The sequence below is a fragment of the Electrona antarctica genome (genome assembly GCF_951216825.1).
Source record: "Electrona antarctica genome assembly, chromosome: 15".
Taxonomy (NCBI): Eukaryota; Metazoa; Chordata; class Actinopteri; order Myctophiformes; family Myctophidae; genus Electrona; species Electrona antarctica.
The window spans coordinates 3,165,462-3,182,319 of record NC_136796.1 but is presented as its reverse complement, the minus strand read 5'-3'; the positions used below and the strand labels follow the sequence as shown (position 1 = coordinate 3,182,319).

Here is a 16,858-nt window from a genome sequence, read left to right as displayed (position 1 = left end):
CTCTCAGAGTGTTACATGTGAAGTTGTGACCGTGGTGTGGATGGTTTCTCCTCCTCCTGTCAGGGTGTTACATGTGAAGTTGTGACCGTGGTGTGGATGGTTTCTCCTCCTCCTGTCAGAGTGTTACATGTGAAGTTGTGACCGTGGTGTGGATGGTTTCTCCTCCTCCTCTCAGAGTGTTACATGTGAAGTTGTGACCGTGGTGTGGATGGTTTCTCCTCCTCCTGTCAGGGTGTTACATGTGAAGTTGTGACCGTGGTGTGGATGGTTTCTCCTCCTCCTCTCAGAGTGTTACATGTGAAGTTGTGACCGTGGTGTGGATGGTTTCTCCTCCTCCTCTCAGAGTGTTACATGTGAAGTTGTGACCGTGGTGTGGATGGTTTCTCCTCCTCCTCTCAGAGTGTTACATGTGAAGTTGTGACCGTGGTGTGGATGGTTTCTCCTCCTCCTCTCAGAGTGTTACATGTGAAGTTGTGACCGTGGTGTGGATGGTTTCTCCTCCTCCTGTCAGGGTGTTACATGTGAAGTTGTGACCGTGGTGTGGATGGTTTCTCCTCCTCCTCTCAGAGTGTTACATGTGAAGTTGTGACCGTGGTGTGGATGGTTTCTCCTCCTCCTCTCAGAGTGTTACATGTGAAGTTGTGACCGTGGTGTGGATGGTTTCTCCTCCTCCTCTCAGAGTGTTACATGTGAAGTTGTGACCGTGGTGTGGATGGTTTCTCCTCCTCCTCTCAGAGTGTTACATGTGAAGTTGTGACCGTGGTGTGGATGGTTTCTCCTCCTCCTCTCAGAGTGTTACATGTGAAGTTGTGACTGTGGTGTGGATGGTTTCTCCTCCTCCTCTCAGAGTGTTACATGTGAAGTTGTGACCGTGGTGTGGATGGTTTCTCCTCCTCCTCTCAGAGTGTTACATGTGAAGTTGTGACCGTGCTGTGGATGGTTTCTCCTCCTCCTGTCAGAGTGTTACATGTGAAGTTGTGACCGTGGTGTGGATGGTTTCTCCTCCTCCTCTCAGAGTGTTACATGTGAAGTTGTGACCGTGGTGTGGATGGTTTCTCCTCCTCCTCTCAGGGTGTTACATGTGAAGTTGTGACCGTGGTGTGGATGGTTTCTCCTCCTCCTGTCAGGGTGTTACATGTGAAGTTGTGACCGTGGTGTGGATGGTTTCTCCTCCTCCTCTCAGGGTGTTACATGTGAAGTTGTGACTGTGCTGTGGATGGTTTCTCCTCCTCCTCTCAGAGTGTTACATGTGAAGTTGTGACCGTGGTGTGGATGGTTTCTCCTCCTCCTCTCAGAGTGTTACATGTGAAGTTGTGACCGTGGTGTGGATGGTTTCTCCTCCTCCTGTCAGGGTGTTACATGTGAAGTTGTGACCGTGGTGTGGATGGTTTCTCCTCCTCCTCTCAGGGTGTTACATGTGAAGTTGTGACCGTGGTGTGGATGGTTTCTCCTCCTCTCAGACCCCCTTTTCCACCGGTTGGTTCCCAATGTGACCCGCTTCAGTTCTTTTTGGTTCTTAGTCCATGAGCCAGAGCTCCAAAATTGGTGGGGAAAACTAGACCTATATTAAATTGTTTATAGGACCAATACAAGTAAATTAATACATGATAACCCTTCCACAGTAGTAGCTTTTTCATATTTTCGATAATTTTCTCCTACATAATGCCTCATTTCCATATTTAAAAATGTAAAATTTGTAATACAATAAATCATTGTCTTCGTGTAAGTAATCAATTGGGGAAGTGTCATGGTGATAACAATCTAATATAGGTATGGTTTTGCACACTCGATTCATAATTAACGTTCACATTTTGGAGCTCTGGCTCATGGACTAAGAACCAAAAAGAACTGAACCGGTTCCCATTGGGAACCAACCGGTGGAAATGAGGCCTCAGAGTGTTACATGTAAAGTTGTGTCCGTGCTGTGAATGGTTTCTCCAGTCAGAGTGTCACATGTAAAGTTGTGACATCGTCTCTCTCCCGTCAGATCGCCAGCTTCGTCAACAAGTCGGCGATGGACGCGGCGGTCCTCCAGCGCTCGCTCGCCATCCTGGAGTCCATGGTGCTCAACAGCCAGGACCTCTACCAGAAGGTGGCGCAAGAGATCACCATCGGACAGCTCATCCCCCACCTGCAGGGGTGAGCTTACCTTGATTACGTTACACCCAGAGCTGTAGAAGAAGAGAGTGGCGACACTACAAGCTCACAACGCGTCGTGTCGCGATGTGTTGTCAGCTTGTAGATCTGCTACTTTTGGCGAATGTTCCACCCAGAATAGGCATGCTGGGGTTCGGTTAAAGGCTGAGTGTAAAGTTATTTCCAATCTGTCCTGTAATGCAGGGGTTCTCAACCCGTGGGTCGGGACCCCTCGGGGGGGGGTCGCCAAATTATTTTGGAGGGTCCCCAAATAAATAAAAACCTTTTTTTATGCAACTGAATGGCTGGAAAATGGAAATGAAGAGTTTACATATAGTACACATAGTACATGCATACACCTTCCCTAATGATTATATCTGGTTTCAGTATTTATTTTTGGGGTATTGTCTCTATTATTTAGGTTATTGTAGCAGTCAATTTATATTGGGGGTTGGGAGGGGGAGGGGCAGGGGTCCCGAGACGTTGCCAAAGCATTTTCGGGGGTCCCCGGCCAAAAACGTTGAGAACCCCTGCTGTAATGGAAACTTTCCTCATGACATACCGTTATCTCAGGGGGAAAGATTGACATTATTATTTCCGTGCCGTAAATTCAAAGACATGAAGGTGACGTGCAATAATTAAAGTAGCAATGTCATCCCTGCCTTTCTTTTCTTTTTTTGTGTAAAGCACTTTGAGCTGCATTTCATGTCATGAAAGGTGCTATACAAATAAAGTTTTATTATTATTATTATTATTATTATCCAGGTGGTGCCGTCGATGTAAAAGGTTATTCCCAGGGGTGTCCTGAGCCAACCTTTAGTCTACATTCTGTCCTAAAGTGGTGTGTCTGTGATGCACCTCGCAGTCCTTCCCAGAGGTCGAGCTAGTCCTCAGTCAACTATCTATTCTCCTTTTGATTAATTTTCTCAGAGGAGGACACACAGAGTCCACATAGAGTTTTGTAGATTATAATGACTTGCTTAAAAACCTTGAAATTGGCTAAACTTGAGGAAACCATATTTTTCCCGTATGACAGGATGATGATACGAACGGGGCTTTTATCGAGGACCTTGAATGCTCTCTATTTTAAGAGCTTTTCTATACCGTAAGGTTTTAGATTTTCCTAAGACTCTCAACCCGGAGCTTCTTTGCAGAAAGTGCCTGAGTGCATTGGCAACTTGAGTGAAGTTTTGGGTCAATCAAGGCTAAGGAATTCAACGGTGGAAGCCACCCCCCCCCCCCCCCCCCCCCGACCCCCACGACCCGACAGCTGACTTTCTCCCAAAGAGAAATGGATTGTAGAAAGTACCTCAGTCCAACCGGGGAACTAATGACCCACAGTTTCTCAATGTGGTCCTTGACGGGCTTCCAGGGGGTCCTCCTCAGCTGCTATAAATGATTTAAGCAATATTACACGAGAGGGTGTGGGTTAACGTGATTATTGCCACGACAGGGATGCGGTGAGGAACGAGACGAAGTCGAGTTCCGCAAGCATCACTGAAGTGGCAATAATCACGTTAACCCACACCCTCGAGTGTAATATTGCAATTATCCAACAGTTACCCTTAAAACTAAGAAAATCGCTAAAAGAATATATTTTTTTAATGACAGATGTAGTCACTACGACCACAAATGTCCCAAGAAACTAGCTAGCCTAGCCACCGAGTTTGCTAGCGCTCTGGGAGAACAGAGCAGCTGAATTCTTTGTTTTGATTAGGTGGTGAATGGTGCTGGTTTAACCCACGGCTAGAAGGCTGTTTCAACCAATCAGATTGCTTCCTCGAAACGACCTGTGGTATAATGATGGTTATTAGGAGCCAAATGGAGCCTTAAACGGTTCTGCAACGTCAAACCAAATTGACCCTTAATTTATCATGTACTTTTTCCTCTTCTTAGAAATGTAGTGGAGTCGGAAGTACAATCTTTCTCTTTGAAAGGCAGTGGAGTGAAAGACACCTATCTCCAAAACGTGTTATTCAACCTCAAAAATGATTAAAAAAAAAGTAGCAGATCTGCAAGCTCGAAAAGTGTTGCTTCGCGCCGCTTTTCGAGCTTGCAGATCTGTTACTTGTGATGCTTTTGGTGTGACACCGTAGTGTGAACAAGTAGCCGCGTTCATTTACGTAAAATCACACAAAGGTTAAAATATGGAGACGGCGACGGTTGGACTATGAGTCTGTTGTCCACATTGGCTGTGTGTTCGAATCTCACAGCAGGCTTGATTTTTCGGTCACTTTATTTTCTCACATCACTTAAAAACGCTACCAGATTAAAGTTAGGAATAAATAATACTGAGGTAAATGTGATGTTAATTAATAGGGGAGGGTGATTCCTTTTTGTTTAATCACCTAGGGGAGGGGACTGGATTTTTATTTTCATTCACAGCGAGAAAACGAAACAAAAAAAGTTATTCACACGGATTTGTTTCCTCATATCCAGCACGGCCGGACTTTTAATACCATATATATTTATTGGCTACTTCGGTATGCATTTATTTGACAAAATGTTGTATAATCCGGGATTCGAACTAGCGGCGCCAGGTGAAATAATACATAATGCGTCACGGACTGTTACCACTGGGAGATTTTATATAGCTCTCTACTCCCCCTAGTGGACATAATATCTAAATTGTGAAATGCGCAGAACTTGCAAACCTCTGCAAAGAAAAAAGGACAAGGTCAGTGGCATTTAACTGTATGTACTCAAGCAAACTGTAACTTGTGTTACTGTCCACCTCTGACTGCAGTGTGTTGTCCTTCTCTCCAGGACTGACCAGGACATTCAGACCTACACCATCGCGGTCATCAACGCTCTGTTCCTCAAAGCTCCCGAGGATAAGAGACAGGTAAGGCGTGGGCGGACTGTAGGCTACTGTACGCTTATGAAAAAAAAATATTATTATTTATTTAAGGACATGTAGCAACTCATAATGTACTAATTTAAGTTATTACATTATGAATTGCTACAGGCACATCTATGATCATGTTTCTTTGGTTGTCCAAAAGCTTTTTATACATTTACATGAAGTTGTGAGCATTCATTAAAAATAAGGCACATGAGAAGACAGTATTTTTAGTCATTCATTCCATGCCTCTACAGAATCTGGTCGCAAAGGCATTACATAATTTAATCCAATTAGATCAAAACTCCTTTTGCAGCCGGAGAGAGAAAGTGATCTGTTCCATAGACTGTGCGGTTTCAGCTATACTCTCAACCATAAGGCTGATGATTTGCACACTTCTTTTGTGCCTATAAAAGGTCATATTTAGATTATTTACACTCAAACGTTGTTGCATTTGTGTTCGTTTCTTCACATTAAGTTCACACAATACTATGCACCATTCATTTTCGTATCTGTGCACCTTTTTCTTTTAGGTTTGCATGCGTGAGTTATTGTTCCCAATTGTCCATAGAAACTACAGTAGTGTACTGTTCCTTTGGCCCGCACCGCTGTCTTTCTTTAGTAACATGTGTGACCAGATTTGACTGAGAGACTGCCATCGCGTAAATTCCAGATTTTCACCAGAGGAGATTTATTTTTTCTTCCCAAAATGAGTAGCACAGGCAAAGCAAAGTTACTATATTTACCCAGGGTAACTGGACTAAGCATCAGATACTTGTTTACAGCCAGGCCCTGCTCATAGAACATTTCATGGTAGTGGTTCAATGCCTTGCTCAAGGGCACTTCAGCGGTGGTAATTTGAACGCGCCGGTCCGGGGATACGAACTGGCGACCTTCCGGTATCAAGACCGCTCCGCAAACCGTTCGGCCACCGCTGCCACTATAGACTCTTCACATACTAGATCATGTCTGAAATAAGTGTCAGAGCTGAAATCGGCATGTAAATATGAAATAAATGCCCAAACATGTAGCTAGTTGTAATGTTAGAGACCACAGAAGTGAACCTTTCAAGCCTGTTTTCTCAACTCGCTGTTTCTCTGCAAGACATTACTCTATAAGCCATATCTCCAAAACTGGTGGGTCAAACTGAACAACCAATATGTCAATTTGAAGCTATGATTCCCTCCTTTCATATGACATGGAAAAAAACGAAAATTCAATAAAGTCCAATGGTAGTCCCTCAGTCAAATTTAGTCACATTTAGTGAGAAAACCTGCCAGTACCCAAACACCAACCAGCCCTCCTCTTTTACCCCCCCCCCCCTATCTCTCTCCATTTTTACATTCATCTCTCTCTTTCTCATCCCCCCCTCTCTCTCTCTCTCTCTCTCTCTCTCTCTCTCTCTCTCTCTCTCTCTCTCTCTCTCTCTCTGTGTCTGCAATTTATTTGCATTCAAGGTATTTGTCACATCTGCCATCATGTGCAGTTCAGTTCTTGATTACGACAAAGCCTGACAGTGAAATTAAATTAAGTCATTATTCCTAATGTTCCAATGTTCAATGACAAAAAACGCAATTATTTGTGTCACAATTAATCGCCAACTTAAAATGTTGTAGTTGTGACCAAGTGCCACCCCCCCTATGTCTGTCTGTCTGTCTGTCTGTCTGTCTGTCTGTCTGTCTGTCTGTCTGTCTGTCTGTCTGTCTGTCTGTCTGTCTGTCTGTCTGTCTGTCTGTCTGTCTATGTCTCTCTCTCTGTCTCTCTGCCTCTCTCTCTCCCTCTCCCTCTCCCTCTCCCTCTCTCTCTCTCTCTCTCTCTCTCTCTCTCTCTCTCTCTCTCCCCCTCTCTCCCTCTCTCTCTCTCTCTCTCTCTCTCTCTCCCCCTCTCTCTCTCTCTCTCTCTCTCTCTCTCTGTGTCATGATGCATTGGCCCTCTTGAGTCTGAAGTAATCGTGCGTTCTCTTGTTGTGTCGTGCACCACGTGCTGTACTGTAGAGGGCGCTGTAGAGGGCTGCAGCAGCTGTACTGTAGAGGGCTGCAGCAGCTGTACTGTAGAGGGCGCTGTAGAGGGCTGCAGCAGCTGTACTGTAGAGGGCTGCAGCAGCTGTACTGTAGAGGGCTGCAGCAGCTGTACTGTAGAGGGCTGCAGCAGCTGTACTGTAGAGGGCTGCAGCAGCTGTACTGTAGAGGGCTGCAGCAGCTGTACTGTAGAGGGCTGCAGCAGCTGTACTGTAGAGGGCTGCAGCAGCTGTACTGTAGAGGGCTGCAGCAGCTGTACTGTAGAGGGCTGCAGCAGCTGTACTGTAGAGGGCTGCAGCAGCTGTACTGTAGAGGGCTGCAGCAGCTGTACTGTAGAGGGCTGCAGCAGCTGTACTGTAGAGGGCTGCAGCAGCTGTACTGTAGAGGGCTGCAGCAGCTGTACTGTAGAGGGCTGCAGCAGCTGTACTGTAGAGGGCTGCAGCAGCTGTACTGTAGAGGGCTGCAGCAGCTGTACTGTAGAGGGCTGCAGCAGCTGTACTGTAGAGGGCGCTGTAGAGGGCTGCAGCAGCCAGTGGCATGACTGGACATACATAATGCAGCACACTGTACTATACTGTACCATGACTGGACATACATAATGGATGGAGATGGCACTACGGTACAGCTGTACTGTACAGTATGACTGGACATACATAATGGATGGAGATGGCACTACTGTACAGCTGTACTGTACAGTATGACTGGACATACATAATGGATGGAGATGGCACTACTGTACAGCTGTACTGTACCCCCCTGCCAGCGCAGCATACTGCACTCGCATTGGAATAAGCTGGCTTCACCCATCGGCAGAGTTCCATCTTCGCTGTCCCTCAATGGGACGTTGGTAGTGAGGGCCTAAAGCAGCGTGCATACAGTATTTTTTCAAGAGAATTAGAGCACTGCAGTCTGACAAAAAATGGTAAATGGATTCCATTCAAATAGCTCTTTTCCCCTAAGCTCTTTTACATTACAACGTACTTCACCCATTCATACACACCGATGGCGGAGGAAACCATGCAAGGCACCAACCTGCTCATCGGGAGCGGTTAGGGGGTTCAGTGTCTTGCTCAAGGAATCAAACCTGGAACCTTCTGATTCCAAGGACGGCCGCTCTATACCTCCTGAGCCACTGCCACTAGAGGGCGCTATCCCCCTGGGTCACGGATTATTTTCCCAATAGAAATTCCCCATGGAGAGAACTTAGATCGAGTCATTTAACCCATTCTGGGCGGGAACCCCTTTTGGTGTTTTAAGCATTATGTTATACTTTAGCTATTGAAAAATTGCAGATCTACAAGCTCATAGCGCGGCACCGAGTGCCGCACTAAAATGTTGTACGTAGGTCTGCTATTTTTGAAAAATCGGGAAATTGTGGCCCAAATCTTTGAATATATATATATTCTTTCAGAGCGAATGTTTTTAACTCAAATCTTTGCTTCTGGGGGGTCCCTGGACCAACATATTTTCTGATGGGGGTCAGCGGCGGGCCAATTTCATATAGTTTCTGGGGTCCTTGACATGAAATATTGAGCACCACTGACATAGAAACATAGGTATTTCAGAAAACTGTCAGGATTTAGAAGACATTTTCAAAATGTCGAAGTCCGGTGAAGAACCGTGTTCCAGAAATACACAAAGTGCGATTTTACTCATTATGCTTATGAAGCATCAGCTGGCGGTGAAAAAGTACCCATTCATCCAAAGAGTAAGAAAATTTAATAAAATAAAAGTCCCCCGAACACAGACAAAATGTAACCCAAAACGACACACAGTCACATCGCCGGGCATTGGTGTAGTGCTCCTTAATTAAAGAAGGACGAGGCCGCATCGGGGTGAAGGACGAGGCCGCATCGGGGTGAAGGACGAGGCCGCATCGGGGTGAAGGAGAGTGAAGGACGAGGCCGCATCGGGGTGAAGGAGAGTGAAGGACGAGGCCGCATCGGGGTGAAGGAGAGTGAAGGACGAGGCCGCATCGGGGTGAAGGAGAGTGAAGGACGAGGCCGCATCGGGGTGAAGGAGAGTGAAGGACGAGGCCGCATCGGGGTGAAGGAGAGTGAAGGACGAGGCCGCATCGGGGTGAAGGAGAGTGAAGGACGAGGCCGCATCGGGGTGAAGGAGAGTGAAGGACGAGGCCGCATCGGGGTGAAGGAGAGTGAAGGACGAGGCCGCATCGGGGTGAAGGAGAGTGAAGGACGAGGCCGCATCGGGGTGAAGGAGAGTGAAGGACGAGGCCACATCGGGGTGAAGGAGAGTGAAGGACGAGGCCGCATCGGGGTGAAGGAGAGTGAAGGACGAGGCCGCATCGGGGTGAAGGAGAGTGAAGGACGAGGCCGCATCGGGGTGAAGGAGAGTGAAGGACGAGGCCGCATCGGGGTGAAGGAGAGTGAAGGACGAGGCCGCATCGGGGTGAAGGAGAGTGCGCTATTGATTTTATGATGCAAAAAAATAAATCAAACATAAATAATTCAGATGTCCGACTTTAACCCATTCTGGACGGGAACCCCTTTTGGTGATTTAAGGATTATGTTATTCAGCTATTGAAAAATAGCAGATCTACAAGCTCGTACTAGCTTGTAGCGCCGCGCTACGAGCTTGTAGGTCTGCTATTTTGGAAAAATCTTGAAAGTGTGATGCAAATCTTTTAACTCAAATCGTTGCTTCTGAGGGGTTCCTGGAATAACATATTTTCAGATGCGGGGGTCGGTGGCCAATTACATACCATTTTTGGGGTCCCTGACATGAAATATTGAGCACCACTGATATAGAAACATAGGTATTTCAGAATACTGTCAAGATTTAGAAGACATTTCTTTTTAAATTTCGACGTCAGGCCTAAATGGGTTAAGAATGATTCCTGCAAGAGAGAGCAAGAGCCCGGAGGCGTTTTAGCGCCACGCTGTAACTTTGGACGAGGTCTCGCGTCCACATCAGTTAGAGGATCGCCGCCCGTTGCAGAATGGACGAGGTCTCGCATCCACATCAGTTAGAGGATCGCTGTAACTTTGGACGAGGTCTCGCGTCCACATCAGTTAGAGGATCGCCCTGTAACTTTGGACGAGGTCTCGCGTCCACATCAGTTAGAGGATCGCCCTGTAACTTTGGACGAGGTCTCGCGTCCACATCAGTTAGAGGATCGCCCTGTAACTTTGGACGAGGTCTCGCGTCCACATCAGTTAGAGGATCGCCCTGTAACTTTGGACGAGGTCTCGCGTCCACATCAGTTAGAGGATCGTAACTTTGGACGAGGTCTCGCGTCCACATCAGTTAGAGGATCGTAACTTTGGACGAGGTCTCGCGTCCACATCAGTTAGAGGATCGTAACTTTGGACGAGGTCTCGCGTCCACATCAGTTAGAGGATCGTAATTTTGGACGAGGTCTCGCATCCACATCAGTTAGAGGATCGCCGGCCGTGTAACTTTGGACGAGGTCTCGCGTCCACATCAGTTAGAGGATCGCCGGCCGTGCAGAATGCCAATGGTCTTATGTTGTCGCCTTTTTAGTATTCCTGGCAAATAAGATTACTCTGAAATTAAGTTCTCCAGAGTCGCTAAAAAAGACGAGATGAGATGAGACTTCATAATAAAGGCCCTTGAGTCCTCGATCAAATGCGTTGGCAAAACTCACTCGACGATGATGATGATGATGGGGCGACTGTGGCTCAGGAGGTAGAGCAGGTCGTCCAATGATCCCTGGGTCGGCGGTTCGAATCCCGGCTCCTCCTCCTGTCCACATGTCGAAGTGTCCTTGGGCAAGACACTGAACCCTACATTGCCTCCAATGAGTCAGTCGGTGTGAGCTCGCCACCATTGGTGTGTGAATGTGGGAAGTGAGGACGCTGGCGTCGACTGTTCGCCGCTTCACCTCCCAATGTATGAATGAATGAACCATTGTTAAGCGCTTTGAGCACTTGGAAAAGCGCTATAAAAATGCAATTCATTATTATTATTATTATTATGATGATGGCAATTGTGAGCACATAAAGACCTGAGGCCTGTTCTACAGATGCCTTGTAAATCAGTGGTTCTCAAACTTTTGGTTTTGGTGCCAAGTAGGGATGGGACGATATGAGAATGACTCCCAAGTGTCCCCAAGTAGGGATGGGACGATATGAGAATGACTCCCAAGTGTCCCCAAGTAGGGATGGGACGATATGAGAATGACTCCCAAGTGTCCCCAAGTAGGGATGGGACGATATGAGAATGACTCCCAAGTAGGGATGGGACGATATGAGAATGACTCCCAAGTAGGGATGGGACGATATGAGAATGACTCCCAAGTGTCCCCAAGTAGGGATGGGACGATATGAGAATGACTCCCAAGTAGGGATGGGACGATATGAGAATGACTCCCAAGTAGGGATGGGACGATATGAGAATGACTCCCAAGTGTCCCCCCAAAGGGTAGGTGCCCTCACAAAAAAAATCATGCAGTAATCCTGGTCTCTTGTACTGCCTCCCCCTGGCCAGCCGGGACGAATGATGGAGGGGAAATGGTTGGAATAACGGCTTCCTTCCACGCGATACGTCCAACCGTGGAAACTACCCCCCCCTGTCAGGTGAAAAGAAGCGGCGTGGACTCCTCATGCATAGAAAGAAGCATGACGTCAGTCCGTTGCTCTCCCCAGGTTGGCAGAGGATTACATTAGATAATTGACACTGGGTGAAAAAAAAATGGGTTACAAAATTGTGGGATAAAAATAAATGTCCGGACGATTATTGTGATTAACGATATTATTTTCGCGAAAAAATGGGTTACAAAATTGGGATAAAAAAAAAAAAAGTTCAAAAGTTGCAGATGCACAAGCTGGCAGAGCTAGAGAACCATTGTTCGACTGTTCTAAGAGTTTTCTGGAAAAACATAAGTTTCTAATATAGCTTAAAAAAAAAGACCGGACGGACAAAGTCCTCAATCAATGCTTGGCAAAACTCAGTCGACTTTCTCCAGATGATGACAGCAATTGTGGGCACTTTATTTTTTTATAGAGCAATGTACGATGATAAGTGAGCGATGATAATCTGGGCTACAGAGAGACAACGTGGGTGGCGGTAATAATAATATTAGTTTTATGGCCGCTCGCCCCGTTCCATCTCCGTACGCACTAGACACTTTTATTAATGGGAAGTTATGGGACGGCACCTGTTCAATCATGTCAGCCGCTTTTACACACACACAAACAAACACACACATACGTCACAGCTGACACACTCTTAAAGCAGGGCTTGGGGATCTAATGGAAATATAATGGTTTTCCCGTGCGTGCGTGCGTGCGCGCGTGCGCGCGTGCGCGCGTGCGTGCGTGCGTGCGTGCGTGCGTGCGTGCGTGCGTGCGGCCGCGGATGCGTGCGTGCGTGCGTGCGGGCCGTGCGTGCGTGCGGCCGTGCGTGCGTGCGGCCGTGCGTGCGTGCGGCCGTGCGTGCGTGCGTGCGTGCGTGCGTGCATGCTTAGTTATGACGATAGCTGAATCTGACAAAAAATGTAACGGGAAAACTGGTCACAGCAAAAAAAGGAAAAGGACTCCCCTCTCTCTCCCTGTCACCATGGACGGAAAGCCTTGCCTTTCACCCTCCCCCCACCCCCCCCTTTTCTTTTTCACAATCACTCACTCGCCCTCTCTCTCTCTCTCTCTCTCTCTCTCTCTCTCTCTCTCTCTCTCTCTCTCTCTCTCTCTCTCTCTCTCTCTCTCTCTCTCTCTCTCTCTCTCTCTCTCTCTCTCTCTCTCTCTCTCTCTCTCTCTCTCTCTCTCTCATTGCACACGCTATGGTAGTCTGATGAGCCCATGGAGGACATCCTAAAATGTCCTCTGACAGTAAGTGATCAGCAAACCTTCTGTAGTGATAGCAACCAGTGGTGGAAAATAACTAAAGTACATTTAAACTTTACAAATGTTGCAGTATTTGTACTTTACTTGAGCATAATATCCAATTCTCTATCGTTTTACTTTCTACTCCTACTACTACATGATCTTTTTACTCCACTACATTTCTTTGAAAACTACTGTAGTTCCTTTGTAGATTTTGAGTACATCAGGAAGCCAATACCTTTGTGCTTTTACTCAAGTACACATATTGAATTCCGGATTTAGGCCTCACTCAGACCTTTACAACATTGATGCATGCTTGTTGTATGAATGTTGTGAGTGTCATGGCCGCCCCAATGCATTTCCAATGGAAGTCACATGGTTTGTAGTCCACATTTTTGGACTACAAGCTGTTGTATGGCTTTCGGCTGTGTTTCGACTGCGCCCCTCCCCCTCATACAACACAAATGTTGTGTCAATCCATGTGACTCCCATTGGAAATGCATTGGGGCAAGCTGGTGTCACACCCTTTGTATACAACAAGCATACAGCAATCTGTTGCGACCGTGTGAGTATTGATACTTTTACTAATATAAGTAAAACAAATGTGAGTACCTTTTCCACCACTGATGATAGAACTTGGTAGTATTCAGACTAGGATATCGCCGCAGCCTGTCGGGACGGAAACCTCGTCTCCATTTACATTCTTAAAGGGGAAAACCACCCATTTTCAACATTTTACTATGTCATTAATATACCTTAGAGCTGTTGTGTGGAAATAATTAAAAAAAGTCCCCCCATTCTGTGTTTCCTAGAACTGTAATTATGAAAAAAATCATTAACATGGTGAAACACATCTTGATGACATCATCAAGATGTGTTTCACCATGTTAATGATTTTTTTGTTGAATGAGTGGAATGCCCCTTTAAAGGGCCACTTCACCGCTTTTGCAACCAGATCTTTTTTGATGTTGTTTAATGGTGTTTGGGAGTCAAGAAACACTTCCCTGGGGTTTTTAGGTGGGCAATATGTGTTTTTAGATATTTCAGTATTTCAAAGTGTCCATGGGCTCCATGATGTCATGGACCCATAATGCTTTGGTGCACTGCTCCTCCTTGTGGATAGGGGGGAGGGGCTGTCTTACTGAGACAACATGTAGTCCAAGGAAGGAAGTGAGCCCAGTGTCCATGACATCATGGAGCGCATGGACACTTTGAAATACTGAAATATCTAAAAACACACATTGCCCACCTAAAAACCCCAGGAAACTATTTCTTGTCTCCCAAACATCATTAGAATAAGATCTGGTTGCAAAAGGGGTGAAGTGGCCCTTTAATGTGTTGTGTTTTTGATGTCTCACACTACAGCGTCACGCAGAACGCGTCAACATTAGCAGATCCACAGGCCTGAAACCACCCCGTTTTGAGCTTGTATATACATAGATCTGCTGCTTTTGCTGCTGACATAAATATGAGGTTTCCACCCGACAGAGACGATATTATTATGAATTCAAATGTCAAGCCCCCTTTTCTTTGTATTCGTGTCGTTCTATTTCGGAGAGGATGGAGGCGTTTCTGGTACCCCCCCCCCGCCCCGTTAATGATATACAGTAGTTTGTTTTGTTGTTGTTGTTTCTATTTTTTCCATTGGCCCATAATGCATTAGTCATGTATATGTTCCCCCTGGAACAGTGACTGCCTTTACATGGACCATATTTCTACATCCAAAATTAAATGATTACAATCACAGATTCATTCAACCTCGTTTACAATGCCTCAAAGCATTTTAAGGAATGGTTCACCCTTAAAAATTACGCAATTACTCATTCCTGAACCAATTAACCATATATTTGATTAATATTTGACCAGTTGAAGTTAACAGGAGAGCAATCTTAACAGGAGCAAAACCATGATTAAAACATTCTCTTTGAACCTAGATCGAAAAGGGTGTAATGCCACATTCACACGAGGTATTTTCCAAGTTCATACCTGTTTTTAGATTATTATTTTCCCCCTTACCTCTTTTCTTTTTCTCTCTCTCTCTTTCTGGAAACGGTCAAAAAACGATGAAGCTCGCACACACAAATCATATTTCACCCGCTGTTTTACACTGTGTAAAATTCTGATTCATTTCTATGCTGAACCGAGCTGTCATTCTGAATATAACGTGGAATGTTTCGGTCCATGTAAACACTGTCACGTCACAGAGTGATTCCCAGCCTTCCCTGGATCAGGGCCCAGCTTGAAAAGTCTCTTTACGTGTTCACAGACCATGCACCTTAGAGTATATATGAATAGAGACGGCACCCGGAGGAAACCCTGAGGCGAAATGGACATAGTGGCCGAATTTGGTATTGCAGTTTGGACCCATATCGTGAACGTGCTGGTCCGTTGACTATCATTGCGCACGTTCATGATGACACGTGAACGCTGTTTCACACGTGAACGCACGTGAACGCGTGCAATGATAGTCAGCGGCCAGCGCGTTCACGATATGGGTCCAATCCATATCCCAGAATGCACTGTGTTCCTGAGTGAAATCGCCTCATGCGCTTTTGAGCAACTTAATGCAAGTGGATGGGAGGAGAAATCCGGTGCCGTCTCTTTTCATATATACTCTAAGGCTAAGCCATGCACCATCTGACTGACCACAAGGCTGCCGTGTTAAAGTAGTCATTGTATCATAATATCACGCAGAATCTCCCAAGTGTTTTCTGTTTTGCCAATTATTTGTGGAGCCCACTTGCGATATCCTGCACGGCCAGCCAGCAGGACCCTGGCCCACAGGTTGGGAATCATCACTTGATGTATATTGTATTACCAGGTATGATGATAACTTTATTGTTTTATTATTTATCATCTCTCTCGCTTTCTCTCTCTCTCTCTCTCTCTCTCTCTCTCTCTAGGAGATGGCCCACATTCTAGCCCAGAAACAGTTGCGTTCCATCATTCTCAGTGTAAGTATCTCTCTCTCTCTCTCTCTCTCTCTCTCTCTCTCTCTCTCTCTCTCTCTCTCTCTCTCCCTCTCTGTCTCTCTCTCTGTCTGTCTGTCTCTCTCTCTCCCTCTCTCTCTCTCCCTCCCTCTCTCTCTCTCTCTCTCTCCCTCTCTGTCTGTCTCTCTGTCTCTCTGTCTCTCTCTCTCTCTCTCTCTCTCTCTCTCTCCCTCTCTCTCTCAATTCAATTCAATTCAACAGGCTTTATTGGCATGACATTTTACAAGTGTTGCCAAAGCACAATCACAGATATGACAAACAACAACATAATAATCAATGACATGAAAAAATAAATAAAAATAAAATAAAATAAAGCAGGTGGTGCAGAAAATAAAACATGGCATACTGTATGTGTGTCCTACTGGTTGTCCCTTTTCTTGTGACAGGAATTGACATATTTTGCAGCCAAAACGGCACATTCTTTCTGTTCCCCCAGAAGGAGTGGTAATTTTTCCCTTTCTGTCATACTTTGGAATTCTGGGAAATTTGTTTCAAATTTTGGAAAGAACTCCTCTCTACTATTTGTGTAGTTTTTACATTGTGTCAACACTTTGACGCCATACCCCGCGGAACCCGCATTTTAATCAAATATCCAACGCTGCCGACATTGTTTTATTACCTTTGGAGCATGCGCTGAAGTATTTGCAGCTTTCAACCACGAAAATCCGGTAAACAATGGTTGTTCGTCTTGTTATGATCAGATGCACCAGCGGCCATGACAATGCGAAACGAAACCAAAGTGCAGAGCAAGTTGTAGTCCAAACAAACCACTTGTAGTCCCCCGTCCACTTGCATTGGGCTCAATTTCCCAGAAACCCTAGCAGCCCAGATGATGACTTGATTTCCGGTTTCGTCGCCATAACGCGACGGCCTCGTCATCAGGTCCCGGATAAATGCGCTGTTTCTTTTTAATTATTTTAAAACAGAGAATTAAACGCATTAAACAAATAGCGGGAATAGCGTATTATGCAGCAGCGGAACACTGGATCAAACAATTAGCGGCACTAGAACTGTTAATCGTTTACCCGCCAGGAACATAGGAATTTTAAAACGTAGAATCTTGTAGCC

General features: G+C 45.8%; 1 protein-coding gene across 1 annotated transcript in view; it reads left to right on the top strand.

Moving 5' to 3' along the window:
• Positions 1-16,858, top strand: part of elmo1 (engulfment and cell motility 1 (ced-12 homolog, C. elegans)) — a gene marked incomplete at its 3' end in the record, with an annotated part of 191,011 nt that overhangs the window by 27,122 nt on the left and 147,031 nt on the right. The window contains exons 6-8 of the mRNA XM_079522966.1: positions 1,988-2,139; positions 4,903-4,981; positions 15,704-15,754. Of these exons, the coding sequence (XP_079379092.1) occupies positions 1,988-2,139; positions 4,903-4,981; positions 15,704-15,754 (282 nt within the window). The remainder of the gene's footprint in view (positions 1-1,987; positions 2,140-4,902; positions 4,982-15,703; positions 15,755-16,858) is intronic.